At 39.3% G+C, this 13,557-nt stretch overlaps 1 protein-coding gene across 6 annotated transcripts in view; it reads left to right on the top strand.

Moving 5' to 3' along the window:
- Tjp1 (tight junction protein 1) overlaps positions 1–13,557 on the top strand; it is a 233,071-nt gene that overhangs the window by 180,385 nt on the left and 39,129 nt on the right. For all 6 annotated transcript variants that reach the window (XM_051148682.1, XM_051148684.1, XM_051148683.1 and 3 more), the window contains exons 5-8: positions 1,293–1,569; positions 4,738–4,841; positions 5,227–5,395; positions 6,023–6,170. In XM_051148682.1, coding sequence (XP_051004639.1) covers positions 1,293–1,569; positions 4,738–4,841; positions 5,227–5,395; positions 6,023–6,170 — 698 coding nt within the window. The remainder of the gene's footprint in view (positions 1–1,292; positions 1,570–4,737; positions 4,842–5,226; positions 5,396–6,022; positions 6,171–13,557) is intronic.

Raw genomic sequence — 13,557 nt, 5'->3', positions numbered from 1 at the left:
CCTAGGGTTTTATTCGTATATAGAGGAGATTCACTTGATCCCTGAGAGCACAAGGAAAAAGCATTAAAGAAACTGAAGGCATTTTAGAAGAGGACAGGAGTAAAGGGGCGCTGACTCTAAAGCAGGCCAAAAAACTGAGACCTTTGTGCCTGACTGAAACAAAACCAACCTGCATTCGGCTTTTTGGTTGAGAGGGAACAAGATGCAGATGATAAGATTGCTGAGCAGTAGTGAGGATTCTGCTAGTAGAATGAGTTTATAGATGGCCTACCCAATAAAAAGTTTTATTATGTCAAAACACATCTGGTGTTTATCATGGCAGATGAGGGGAAGAAGCCAGTAGAAATTCATTTAAATAAAGCCGTGAGCGAGCTGGTGGTTCAGAAAACAGAAGAAGACAGAGAAATCAGAAATAAGCGAAATGTTTGAGTAGCTAAAGTTGTCTGAAGACAAGTGTTCCCCAAGAAGCTCTTGCAGGCCCCTGAGGAGACCCAGTGTTCCATTGGTAGGGAGCCAAGTGGCTTCCAGGATCACAGAACCACACAATCAGAAGATGCACATAGTTCTTAAACTTAGAACAAAGAAGTGCGTGGACAGGGAACACAGAAAGAATGCATAACCAGCTTGCACTTGCACCAGAAATTATAAATTGGACCAAACAGAAACAGCAGTTTGTGTTGGGGAAGTATGCTGAGTTCATGAGCTCCCACAGAGTAAGTTATGTGTTAGTTTGTGATAAATTAATGTGCCCTATAGCAGTCTGTGAGGACAATTGTAGATCTTGATAATGATGCACTATCAAATTTTGATTAAGGAATGAGGTTAGGCCTGCAAGTTGTAGTTTTGGTTACAGAGTATCTGTAAGACACATGATATGCTTAGAGTGTAGTCCAGGCCTTCATTCCACATGCCCATAAGCTCGTGATTCTTTTTCTTTTTTCTGATTTTTTGGCTTTTCGAGACAGGGTCTCTCTGTGTAGCCTTGGCTCTGCCTTCCGAGTGTTGGGATTAAAGGTGTGCACCACCATTCCTGGCCAAGATTTTGATTCTTATCACCTGGAAAATTGTTAGAAATTCTGGAAATATTTAGTAAAGTTAATATTCTTAATCTGTTATTTAGCCAGATCTATTTATTAAGAGAGTAGAAAACAGCCATTGTGGAAATGTATTAGTGCGACTACTTTATTATTTCCTTTGTATTTAAATTAGTGTAGATCAAGAAAAATGTCTGTTTCTCTTATGAATGGAGAGTACATGAATATCATTGAGTTTATTATCTCTTTTTATTGTAGACCATCCGAAGGAAGAAGAAAGTTCAGATCCCTGTAAGTCGTCCAGAGCCTGAGCCGGTATCTGATAATGAGGATGATAGTTATGATGAGGAAGTGCATGATCCAAGAAGTGGCCGTGGTGCTTTAGTTAACAGAAGGAGTGAGAAGAACTGGGGAAGGGACAGAAGTGCAAGTAGAGAGAGGAGCCTGTCCCCTCGCTCAGACCGGCGGTCGGTGACCTCCAGCCAGCCCGCCAAACCCACCAAGGTCACACTGGTGAAGTCTCGGAAAAATGAAGGTATTGCTCGCTGATTCTTCCCGTGTTCACATGAGACTTTCATATTTTAATGAGAAACGCAATTACCGTATTTTCATATCTGTTTTATCCCATTTCTCTTTCTACTCATGTTCTCTTGCTAAGAGTCAAATCCTGTTAAGGCAGACATTTTCTCAAATCATTTTGTTGGAGCAAACTACTAGTTGAATTTTGGTTTTAATATGACTAGAACAGCCAAATTCAAATTAGGCTAGCAAGAAATGCCACACCATCATTGAGTTGGAATGCTGTGGCTTTCTTCCGTGTTGTAATCAATAGCAGCATGACCATTGAAAGAAATGTATGGATTTCTGTGGAGGGGAGAGATGTAAATGGAAGGGTTAGCATTGTTAAACTGAAGTCCTAACTCTATCGCGTCATTAGCTTTTAAATGGCTCATTGCTCCCTCTTGCTTTTGGTTATGGACGGCTGCTCATTATGATCTCAAAGATGTTGAAGAAAGTGTTTTGAAGGTTAGTGTTGACCTAACCTCACTCACACGACTTGTCACTGACCCTCTTCTCCCAGTCACACTTGTGCTTCAGTGTGCACGCGCTCGCTCGCTCGCTCGCTCTCCCTCTCTCCCTCTCCCCCTCTCCCCCCCTCCCCCTCTCTGGTAGTACCTGCCTCCCAGCTCCAGAGCTATTCACAAACTCTTGTAAGCCTTCTTCCTACTGTTTCGCTGCTAAGCTAATTTTTAGAATGCTGTCTTCTTTGTCCTTTCGTAATGCTCATCTGTCTGAGGTTCCCCATTCTTTTCATTCCATCATTCTACCCTTTAATGCTCTATAGTTTTCTATCCAAGAATCTTTCCTTCTCCTGTGAATTCTCCTCTAGACAGTCTCATTTATCCCAGTTACCTCAGCACACTGATGACGTCACCATTTATCTCTCTAGCGCAAACTAGTAAACTCTTGTGTTCCCAGCTTAGACATACTCACATACCCACAGGGATTCCTCAGCATGCATCTCAAGGGAGTCACATTTTAGTCTTAACTTTTTCTTTGTGTTTCTAATGAAGTGTTTCTTCGACTGTGTTCCTGTTGATTGAGTTTCTCTGTCAGCTAAGTGCAGATGAGATAGTACTTAACCTTGACATCTCTTCTGTGTATAGTAAACATGGCCCAGCTTCCTACATCCCACTTCACAGGTTCCACTTGCGTCTTTCTCCACTACCATTTCCTTCCCAGGCTGCTGCTGTCTGTCTCTTCAGTGGACTTTGTCGGTTTTGTGACTGGTTTCTGGGCCCCTTCCAGTGAACTCTGTAGACTTCATCATACCTGCCGTGTTCTTTTCTTCAGACTCTGTATTTGTTTTGAACACTCCCAGCCTCCTGCACACAACACACCCTTCAGAGTTAGTTTCAGTGTTTCCTAGGTGAACTTTAGCTTTGATATTTCTTTCTTATAGAGGCCTTCTCTGATCCTAATAGATATGCATATTTGGTCCCATTGTTGAATACTTTGTTGCACTAGTAAATTACCATAATAACATCTTTTGCTCTGTTTTGTAATTGCCAAGGTACAGGGACTGTCTGATCTGTTGCTTTAATTTGTAGTGCCCGTAGTTGCTGTGTACCCAAAGAAGTACCTAGAATTAAAGGAGTAAACTGATATATGAGGGTTATTTTGGCTCCCATCTAAATATTCATCATTTGTAGCCTGCTTGCTTGCTTCCTTCCTTCCTTCCTTCTTTCCTTCCTTCCTTTCTTTGTTTTGTTGTAACACAGGGTCTCACTGTGTGGCTCTGGCTGTCCTAGAACACAATGTAGACCAGCTAACCTTGAACTCACAGAGATCCATCTGTCTGCCTCTCCCTCTGAGGTGCTGGGAATAAAGGCACACATCCAGCCAGTTGTAACTTTTATTTCTCCCTTGGGCTTTTCAAGACAGGGTTTCTTTGTGTAGTCTTGGCTGGCTTAGAACTAGCTCTATAGCACAGGGTTAGCCTTGAAGTGATCTTGAAGGAGATCTTCCACCTGCCTCTACCTCCCTCGTGCTGAGATTAAAGGCCACCACCATCCAGTTCAGTTGTAACCTTTTCATTGTGAGTAAGAATATGTCCTTAGCCCTGTAGTTTTCTTTGATGAAATGGTTATTTTTCAGAGAAGTTAACACTACCTGCCTGGATCTTCTGATGATGTCATTATCTTTCTACCCTGGTACCAGTTCTGCTTCTGTGTTTTGGATATTTACCTTAAGTTAAACTGTAACTCTGATAACAACATTTAGACTCTTGTGTGGCAGGCTTCATAATTTATCCTAGATGAAAACCTCTTTGTTTCTCATTTTGGCTTTTTAGTTTGGGTTTTTGTTGAACTTTGTTTCTTTTAAAATGCAGTGAAATTTAAGAGTCCTCCTTTTTCTTTTCATGGACCCAAACCATTTCTTTTTCTGTTGACATAGGCCTGATAGTTACAGCTTTTGCTTTTGTTTGTCTGTCTTACTGAGATAGAGTCTGCGCTGTATTGTCCACACAGTCCTGTCCTGTGTCAGCCACTTAGTGTGGGCATCATGCGTGTGCCTGGGTTTTGTTTTTTAATGATTTTTTTGGTCATTTCCTTAACTCTAATCCATTACTAACTCACAGCTAAAATGATTATTTCCTGGGTCCTTTGTAGGTTGCATAAATGAGAGAGCACTGTGTAATTAACTCCTATTCACATCTGCTTGACTAGTTGTGACCTACTACACGAGCTAGTAGCAGGCTGCACAAAAGCTTTTGAGTTTCTCTTTAGTTGAGACTTACACACACTAGGAGCCAGGGGAAAGAAAACCAGTATTTGATTCATAGCAGTCAAAGTACTGCCAGACTTCAGAGTTTTTCAAGCTCAAGCAACTCACTCTTTAAGAACTGTGTTCTCTAAACATTATAAGAAGTTAGTATGTCATCACATAATCAGAAAAACAAACAACAACAACAAACCCAGGTTACTATCTTAGGGTCTTCGCCTTGTCAGTAAGTATCATTTCTTTGAACCATGTTTTACTTTGCTTTTTCATGACATTGCAGACTTTAAAGATTAATTTAAAGATAATGGCCTTATATGCAGGGTGACTCATAAGGACAGTCATTTTAAATCTTAGAACTTAAACTATACTTAATTGTTGTAGGATTTTGAACTAAAGATATTTCAATGTATTCTTCCAGAGTACGGTCTTCGACTGGCCAGCCATATATTCGTAAAGGAAATTTCACAAGATAGTTTGGCAGCAAGAGATGGCAACATCCAAGAAGGGGATGTTGTCCTGAAGGTATAGTCACATTGTACGTTATAATGAACTGAAATGGCAGACAATGTAGAGTGACTGGGGAACACCTGCGTGTGTCTGAAGCAGCTCTGCCACAGAGAGTCAGCATGTGCCCTGCCCATTATGAGCTATGGGCTTAACCTGAGAGAACTATTTGCTTAAAATAGATAATATTCACTAGGATGATTTTGGTAATTTTTCTAGATGTTATTGAAATGCTTTCTAGTTTGCTTATAGGAATGCTTTTGATAGTTTTGCAAAGTATTAAGGTACTATTATATCTTCAGGTGATCTGAGAAGTATGTCCTTGCCTGTAACAGATTAGACTACATTTTCAGTTTGTATTTTGTTGTTTACTTTTCAACCTATAGTTTCTTTTCTGTTGCAGATAAATGGTACTGTGACAGAAAATATGTCATTGACAGATGCAAAAACATTGATAGAAAGGTCTAAAGGCAAGTTAAAAATGGTAGTTCAAAGAGATGAGCGGGCTACCTTATTGAATGTCCCTGATCTTTCTGACAGTATCCATTCTGCTAATGCCTCGGAAAGAGATGGTGAGTACAGTTCAGTTTGGAGCATCACATTGATTTATTTCTTAAAGTATAGGAGAATTGGATATGTTTGAGTGAAATGCTATTTTTTCTACAAGACAGACATCTTTAAAAAATCTAAAATTTACACGTACATTTGTGTGTGTGTGTTTGTGCCTGCCTATCTTTATTACTATACACAAATATTTTGTAGGTAGTTCACTACTGTAGTTCTGGTTTGATGACTGGAGATGATACTAGTGCTTGAGTTGTTCCATGTGAAATAGACGCTTAGCTTATTTCTTTTTCTTTTGTTGTTTGTTTTTCGAGACAGGGTTTCTCTGTGTAGCCTTGGCTGTCCTGGACTCACTTTGTAGACCAGGCTGGCCTGGAGCTCACGGTGATCCACCTGCCTCTGCCTCCCAAGTGCTGGGATTAAAGGTGTGCGCCGTCACGCCTGGCTTCTTAGTTTATTTCTAATGTCATTGAAATACTTTGCTTTATTATATAATCATTTCATGAGAAATACTCGTTTTATTTAACAGACATTTCAGAAACCACGCCTGGCTTCTTAGCTTATTTCTGATGTCATTGAAATACTTTGCTTTATTATATAATCATTTCGTGAGAAATACTCGTTTTATTTAACAGACATTTCAGAAATTCAGTCACTGGCATCAGATCATTCAGGTCGCTCGCATGACAGGCCTACCCACCGCAGCCAGTCACGATCTCCTGACCACCGCTCAGAACCCTCGGATCATTCCAGACAGTCTCCACCACAGCCCAGCAATGGCAGGTAATAAGTCTTGTTGAAAACAAAATCTATGTAAAACTATTTTTAAATAAAATCAGGAAATAGAATTTTCTTTTATTATTTAAGAGTAGGTCTATTTTTCTTCCTCAGTTTAAACACTTGTTTAAATAGAAGACAGTCAAGTGTTTTGTTTGTTTGTTTGTTTGTTTGTTTGTTTTTTTCTTTCTTTCTTTTTCTGAAACAAGGTTTCCTCTGTGTAGCCCTGGCTGTCCTGGAATTCACTCTGTAGACCAGGCTGGCCTTGAACTCAGATCCTCCTGCCTCTGCTTCCCAAGTGCTGGGATTAAAGGCATGTGCCACCACCACTTCACTTTTTTTTTTTTGTCTTTAAGATGCTAGGTAGTGCATTTAATAGGCAAGTAAGCCAGGAAGTATTTGTCACTAATCAGCGCTCTGGCTTATAACACAGGAGCAGCTATTAACATTATATAAATGAGTGGATATGGCTGTGTTGTACTTTATGGCCACTAGGGAAGATAGTTTGTTCTTTACAAAATTAAGAATCGAACCACTGTAAGACCCTCTTTTTGAGTGTCTATCCGGAAGAGAGACAGTGACCATTGTTAAGAAATACCCACAGCCCTACATTGGGCGATCTTTACGTACAGTAACTGCAGTGACAAGCCAGCTTGTCTTTTGTAGATAAAAACAGAGGGAGATGCATATGTGACAGAATTAATATTCAGCACTGAAAGGTGGAATTCCATCACTGTCAGTACATGGATGTACCCAGGTCAATGCTGGGGCACACAGAAACACATGAGTGATCTTATCTCTGGAAGCAGAGACACTTGAACTCACAGAAAGAGAGGAAAGAAGGCTGGACAAGAGAAGTGGGGAGATGTTGGTTAGAGAGTACAAAGTTGGGGACACCTGATGTGATGCCTGTAGTTAATAATAGAAACTGAAAACATCTCTCTAGACCTAAAACATCCTAACCCTAAACTTAATTGGGAAACTAACTTATTTAGCCTTCAACCCCATCAGAGACTTGAGAAGAAGTAAAATTAATTACCTGAGTAAACAGGAAATACAGATTAACAGCTTCCAATTTGAAAAAAATGACAGAGACAGTTTGCTGCCTGATCAGTCAACCGTAACTCTCTATAACGTTGGAGCATCATCTTCAGCCTTCTGATGAGATATGATAGATACTGATGAACATTCAGAATTTTAGACTCACCAAGATAGGAAAATGTTTTCTTCAAGGTTGCCAAATACAAATAGCCAAAACACTATGAATGTAACCATTAATTCCTGATGGTTTTGTGGTTCTTGCTCTGTGTAATTTATTTTATATATGTATAATAACATAAATGTATATGCAAAAAATTAAAATATTAAAAAAAAAATAGATACTTGACTTTTGGTAAAATCTTAAGTGTTCTCACCATACACTGTATTTATATTAGAGGAGATTTAGCTGGTAATTTCCAGTGATAGACGTATATCCAAGTAGACATAGTGAACACCTTACATACGTATAATTATAATGTGATTATATCACAGTAAAGGTAGAAAGAAGAAAAAAAAACCCAATCTCAGAGCTGAAGAGACAGATTAGCACTAGAAAGTATTGACTTGAGACTTACCTGCATGCACATGTTACCCGAAACCTTAAAAGTCACAAAAATTGCTAAGAGGAACCATATGAAGAAGGCTAAGAACTGGACTACAGAGCGTTGTGTGTCTTTAGGAGAGTGGGCAGGTGAGAGAGAAGACTGTGAGCTTTGGAGATGTTTATTAAACATAGTAGTATCTGGGCTGGGGATGTAGTTCAGTTGGTAGTGTGCTTATCTGGCATGCATAAATTCTGGCTCTCATTCCCCCAGCACCACATAATGCTACATGTGGAAGCACAGCCCTGTAATCAGCACTGTGGAGATGGAGTCAGGAGAATTGGAAGTTCAGGGCCATCCTAAGTTACGTGTCTTAGGGTCACTGTTGCTGTGAGGAAACACCATGGTCAAAGCATCTTGGGGAGAGAAGGGGTTACTTGGCTTACTCTTCCTCATCACAGTTCTTCATCAGAGGAAGTCAGGACAAACTCAGGCACCACAGGAACCTGGAGGCAGGGCCTGAAGCACAGCCCTTGGAGGAGTTTTGCTTCTCATGGCTTGCTCAGCTTCTCTTCTTACAGAACTCAGAACCACCAGCCCAGGCCTGGGCCCTCCCTGTCCGTCACTAATTAAGAAAATGCCCTACAGGCTTGTTTATAGTCTGATCTTGTGCAAGTATTTTCTCAGCTGAGGTTCTCTCCTGTCAGATGAATCTTAACTTGTGTCAAGTTGACATAAACTAATCACCACAGTGAGTTTGAGGTCACCAGGGACATGAGACTCTATCTCAAAAAACAAAACAACAACAACAACAAAAAACCCAAACAAACACCAACAAAAAACCAAAGCAATACTTGTTGAAACTGCATTCAAAAAGGTATTTGGTTTTTCTCAAGCAGCAGCAGAGGATATCTGGTTGTTGTCACTACACCGCTTTAGCTTGTAGGTATATGAACTCCATGCATCCTTTGTACACTTCAAGCTTTGGATCAATTAATTATGTGTGTCTTGGTCTTTATTTTAATTGGTTTATTATTTTATAATTGGTTGTTTCTACCTGCTGTAAGCAAGCTATTCATAAAAGTCCCATTTACTTTGAAGGAGTTTTTGTGGTTCTCTTCCTTGGGGGAGGTTGTTGGCCACCAGCCCACCAAGGCAGGAGGAGCAGAAGATGAGACCCAGGGCCTGGAGGCCATAAGCATGAAGGAGATCTAACACTCTGCAAACCACTTCAGGAGATAGTTCAACTTTAATCAGGGAGAACAAAGTATAGCCCTTAGGGAGTGGGTGGGGCTTCCAGGATAGGTGTTCATAATTGGTTAGAACCAGGCACATTTAGGATGCTTGTTTTGCATTTGGCAGCACACTCCTATCATGTGAACAGGATCATGGTACCTAATTATCCTATAGGCATAAGGAGGGGAGAGCTAGCAGGGAGCTGTGTCAAAGGCTATATATCAAGTGTGGTTGGGGCATTTATGTTTAAAGATACTCTCCAGATGGAGTCAGGCAGAGAGCCAGAGACCCTGCTGGGGAGAGTGCACCTAGCTCAGTGGAGCTCAGAATGGCTATCCAGACTGGGAGGACTGCAACCTCAAACAGCAGGGTTATGGCAGGTTTCTGACACAACATTCACATGGAGATGACAGTAACATCTCCGGTGGGTAAGGCAGCTATAACCTAGCACATCCCTTACCCCTAGGAACTGCAGATGAAAAGGAATAGTGGGAATCACAATCTCAACAATGTAGCCACTTTTATAGTGTAAACAAATCCTAAATCATAGGAATTATTTTGTTTTATTGTGCTGTTTGTTTTGTTACGTTTATTACCATACCTTGCCCAAAGTAATAGACTTGACTCCACTACTTCTCTTCACCTTCTAGGGTGCTACTAGTCCTGTTTTGTTTCAAGTTTTTTTTCCATACTGAAATACACATATGACTGAAAACATGAGATACTTGTGTGTGAGTCCATTTTATATGCCATTTAGCATGATCTCCAGTTCTGTCCATTTTCCTGTAGACGACATGATTTTATTTTTGTTTTGTTGTTTAAGGTCTATTTATTTATTTATTATGTATGCAGTATTTTAGCTGCATGTGTGCCTGCCCGCCAGAAGAGGGCAGTAGATCTCATTATAGATGGTTGTGAGCCACCATGTGGTTGCTGGGAATTGAACTCAGGACCTTTGGAAGAACAACCAGTGCTCTAATCTCTGAGCCATCTCTCCATCCCTTGATTTTATTATTTATGAATGAATAAAACTTAATACATGTGAGACAATGACAGAGATAGGCAGATTTACTTTGTCTTATCTTCTCATCAGTTGGTAGGCACCTATGCTATTTCATTAACTTGGGTTTGTGACTAATACTGTGATGCAGCTGTCTAGTTATTTGGGTATATATCTAAAAGGGATTCAGCTGAGTCATATACAAGTTCTGTTTTTATCTTTTTGATGTCTTGAGGAATCTGCTGATTTCCATAGTGACTGATAAGTTTTTTGTTTTGTGTGAGTTTTTTTTTTTTTAATTTTTTGCAACTTTTGTTTTTGTTTTGGTAACTATTACACTTTTTTTTTTAATGTGAACTTTGTAGATTTGTCGATGACATCATGTTGCTGTGTCAAAAGGTTGAGTACCCTAGATTCCCCTTTCCCCTGAATCATGGCCACTTTTTTTTTGTTGTTGTCTGCACCCCCGGACCGCCCTATCTGAACTCACTATGTAGCCTAGGCTGGCCTGGCTTCTTCCTCCCAAGTGCTGAGGTTAAAAGTATATCACACTACCATGCCCTGCTGCTGTTGTTCCTTTATTTATGGTAGGTAGCCATTAATGATAAAGTGGAATCTCCTTATTGTATTAATTCCAAAGAAAGTTGTTTTTGCTATTCCAGTTTTTATTTAGACTTTCTAACAACTTGGCTGTTGTTACTTCATTTTGTAACTTCATTTTGAAAACTCAACAGATAATTAATTATCTTGAAATCATATCATGTTGTCCTACTCCCTTTTAGGACTCTTAAGTATTTTTAAAAGGTTTTATATGTAACACCAGTTCTATGACTTTTTTAAAAAATGCAACATCACAGTTCATCTGACAAGATATGCTTATCTTTTCTGTTTGAAGTGACATCTACGGTCAAATATGAACAGGAACAGTAATGAAAATATGTATTACAGTAAAAGTTCTGAGTAGTAGAGTAAGATTGAATTGGCCAGATTTATAGTTTTTATTATACTTACTTATCTTATGAAACTGACAGCTGAACTAATACCCAAGCCATTGACTTAACGTTTCCTGGAAATATGTTTCAATAGTTAGAAAAATAATAATTTATATAGAGCATAAAGCATATTCTTTTTATTGAAATTAGTTGCTTCTAAAAGTAGTTGAAAGTACTGCTTTCAAAACACTGAGTTTGTACGTCTTAAATATCCTCGTTATTTCTCTTTGTTCCTCCTGAAAGAGAGGCCTACATGAAATCCTGAACGCAGTGGCATCTTTGCTGACGCAGCTCATGACCCACCCACGTGTGGTGAGAATATTGTGTATATGAACAAGACATTGCTAACTTAAACTCAGGTCTTGTGCCAAGATGCTATATTTGGTGTCCAGGCCTTATAGCTGTTATAGTCCACACACAGCAGTAGAAATTTTTGAGAGTCCTGACTTTTAAATGACTAGGATGTTTTGTTGTGGTCGTAGTTTCAAACAGTTTTCTATATTGGGCTCAGGAGATGGCTCAGTGGGTAAAGCTCTTGCTGCTAAGTGGGGATTTGATCCCAGGAACCTATGTGATACTGAGTCCTCGTTCTCCTATAACAAGGGAGAGTTCCCAGAAGCTTGCGGGAAGTCGTCCTGGCATACACATGGTAAAACAAGGCCTGTAAGGAGAGCACTGACACCCTGATCCTTCCCAAGCAGCTCCATCAGCTGCAGACAGTGTTCAGATATGTGAGCTTTCTGGGAGCCGTTCTCATTCAGACCACCACAATAAAGAAATAAGAATTTTATTAGTGTGTATTTGTTATACAAAGTGGGGCTCTGTGGGTTCTGTAATGACATTTTTGTTGAAGTATACCATATTTGACTGTAGTTATACCTCCAATGCCTTGTCCTATCATCCCTCCTCTCTCCTACTTGTCCTTTCCTCTTCCCAGTCTCCCTTCTACATTGATGTCATATATATTACAGTCTAGGTTCCACATGTGAAAGAAAGCGTAGGATGGATCTCTTTTCTTTATGAGTTCTAATTAACATGATAGTCTTCAGTTCCACCCACTGTTCTGCAGATGAGTCCTTCGTTTCATTCCTCTTTATATCCAGATGTATGTTGAGGTTTACTTGTTGATACCTCCTGCCAATTTCGTAATAGTTTTCTTTGGGAAGCATTTGTTAACAGAGCCATAAGTACAATACATATATTTATATTTTTTTCAGATAATTGTACTTGATTTCTTTACAGCTTAGTGTTGCCAGTAAGATAAAATTATTGAATATTTTACATTGTTTGAACTTTTTTTTTTACTATTTCATTCATGGAGAGGTTATTTTACTTACTGATTTCCCCCGCCCCAAGACAGATTTTCTCTATGTAACAGCTCTGCCTGTCCTAGAACTCACTCTGTAGACCAGGCTGGCCTCAAACTCATGGCGATCGGCCTGCCTCTGCCTCCCAAGTGCTGGGATTAAAGGTGTGCACCACCACCTCCTGGCTTTACTTACTGATTTTTAAAAATATTTTTTACATTCTATGTATGTATGTGTGTATCTATCTATCTATCTGGATGTGTGGGAGTGAGTATGTATGTATGTATGTATGTATATATGTGGGCATGCCTGTCTCACAGAGCATGTTTGGAGAACAATTCATGGTGTTTATACCTCTTGACTCCATGTGGATCCTAAGAATTGGACTGGGGTTATCAGGCTCAGCAGCAGACACCTTTACTCACTGATCCATCCTTTCAACCACATATACTCACTCACTTTTACAAATTTTAATTTTTTTCTAAGATATTATTTCATCTTTCTACTTTAGATTGGTTTAAACAAAAATAACATTATTTGTAATGCCATATTTTTTAAAGACACACTTTGAAGCTTTTTACCTTCGTTTCTGGCTCTGCCTTCACCTCATTCCCTCTAGCTTCAAACTGAAGAAAAAGCAGGCTGAAGGATGTGATTCTTAAGTATTTTAGTGATGTTCATAATGGTGCCTTCTTTCCATGGCTCTTTGCAGCTTGATAAATAGAGTTGATTTTGAGTGGGGTAGATTTTCATTAATAATCATTTGTATGCCTTACTAGAAATGTCTGGAACAGACAAGGCAAATCTGTACTATGTGAGCTTATATACAAATGAATAAAGGGGTAGGTTTTAAAATGTAAAGAATAGTGTTTACTATTGGTTAGCAGTATAAAGAATATCATGCAATGTGATGATTGGGAGGGGAAAGGCTTAGATAGCATTCTTAGGAAAAGAGACTTCTCTTTAGTCATGTGTGCTTGAAACAATAAAAAAAAAATCATTCCAAAACAAGATGCAATGTGCTGCTCCTGAAATGGAAACACTTGACTTGTTGGAAGAACAGCAAAAGGAGCCATGTGGCTAGCTCTTAAGAGCCTTGAAGTGAGTAGACAGTCAAAAAAATGTTCTGTTTGCTTTGGAAAATTTGGTTAGTGATAGTGTAAAAATGATTTTACAAAATGTGCATTAAAGCATCACTAAGTGCTGCTTCATACCAGTATGTTTTTAAAAGTTATTTACAACATTAAACATTGCCAAGAGCTCTTTTGATACAGT

The sequence above is a fragment of the Acomys russatus genome, chromosome 7 (genome assembly GCF_903995435.1).
Source record: "Acomys russatus chromosome 7, mAcoRus1.1, whole genome shotgun sequence".
Taxonomy (NCBI): Eukaryota; Metazoa; Chordata; class Mammalia; order Rodentia; family Muridae; genus Acomys; species Acomys russatus.
This window is presented reverse-complemented; position numbering and strand designations above follow the sequence as displayed.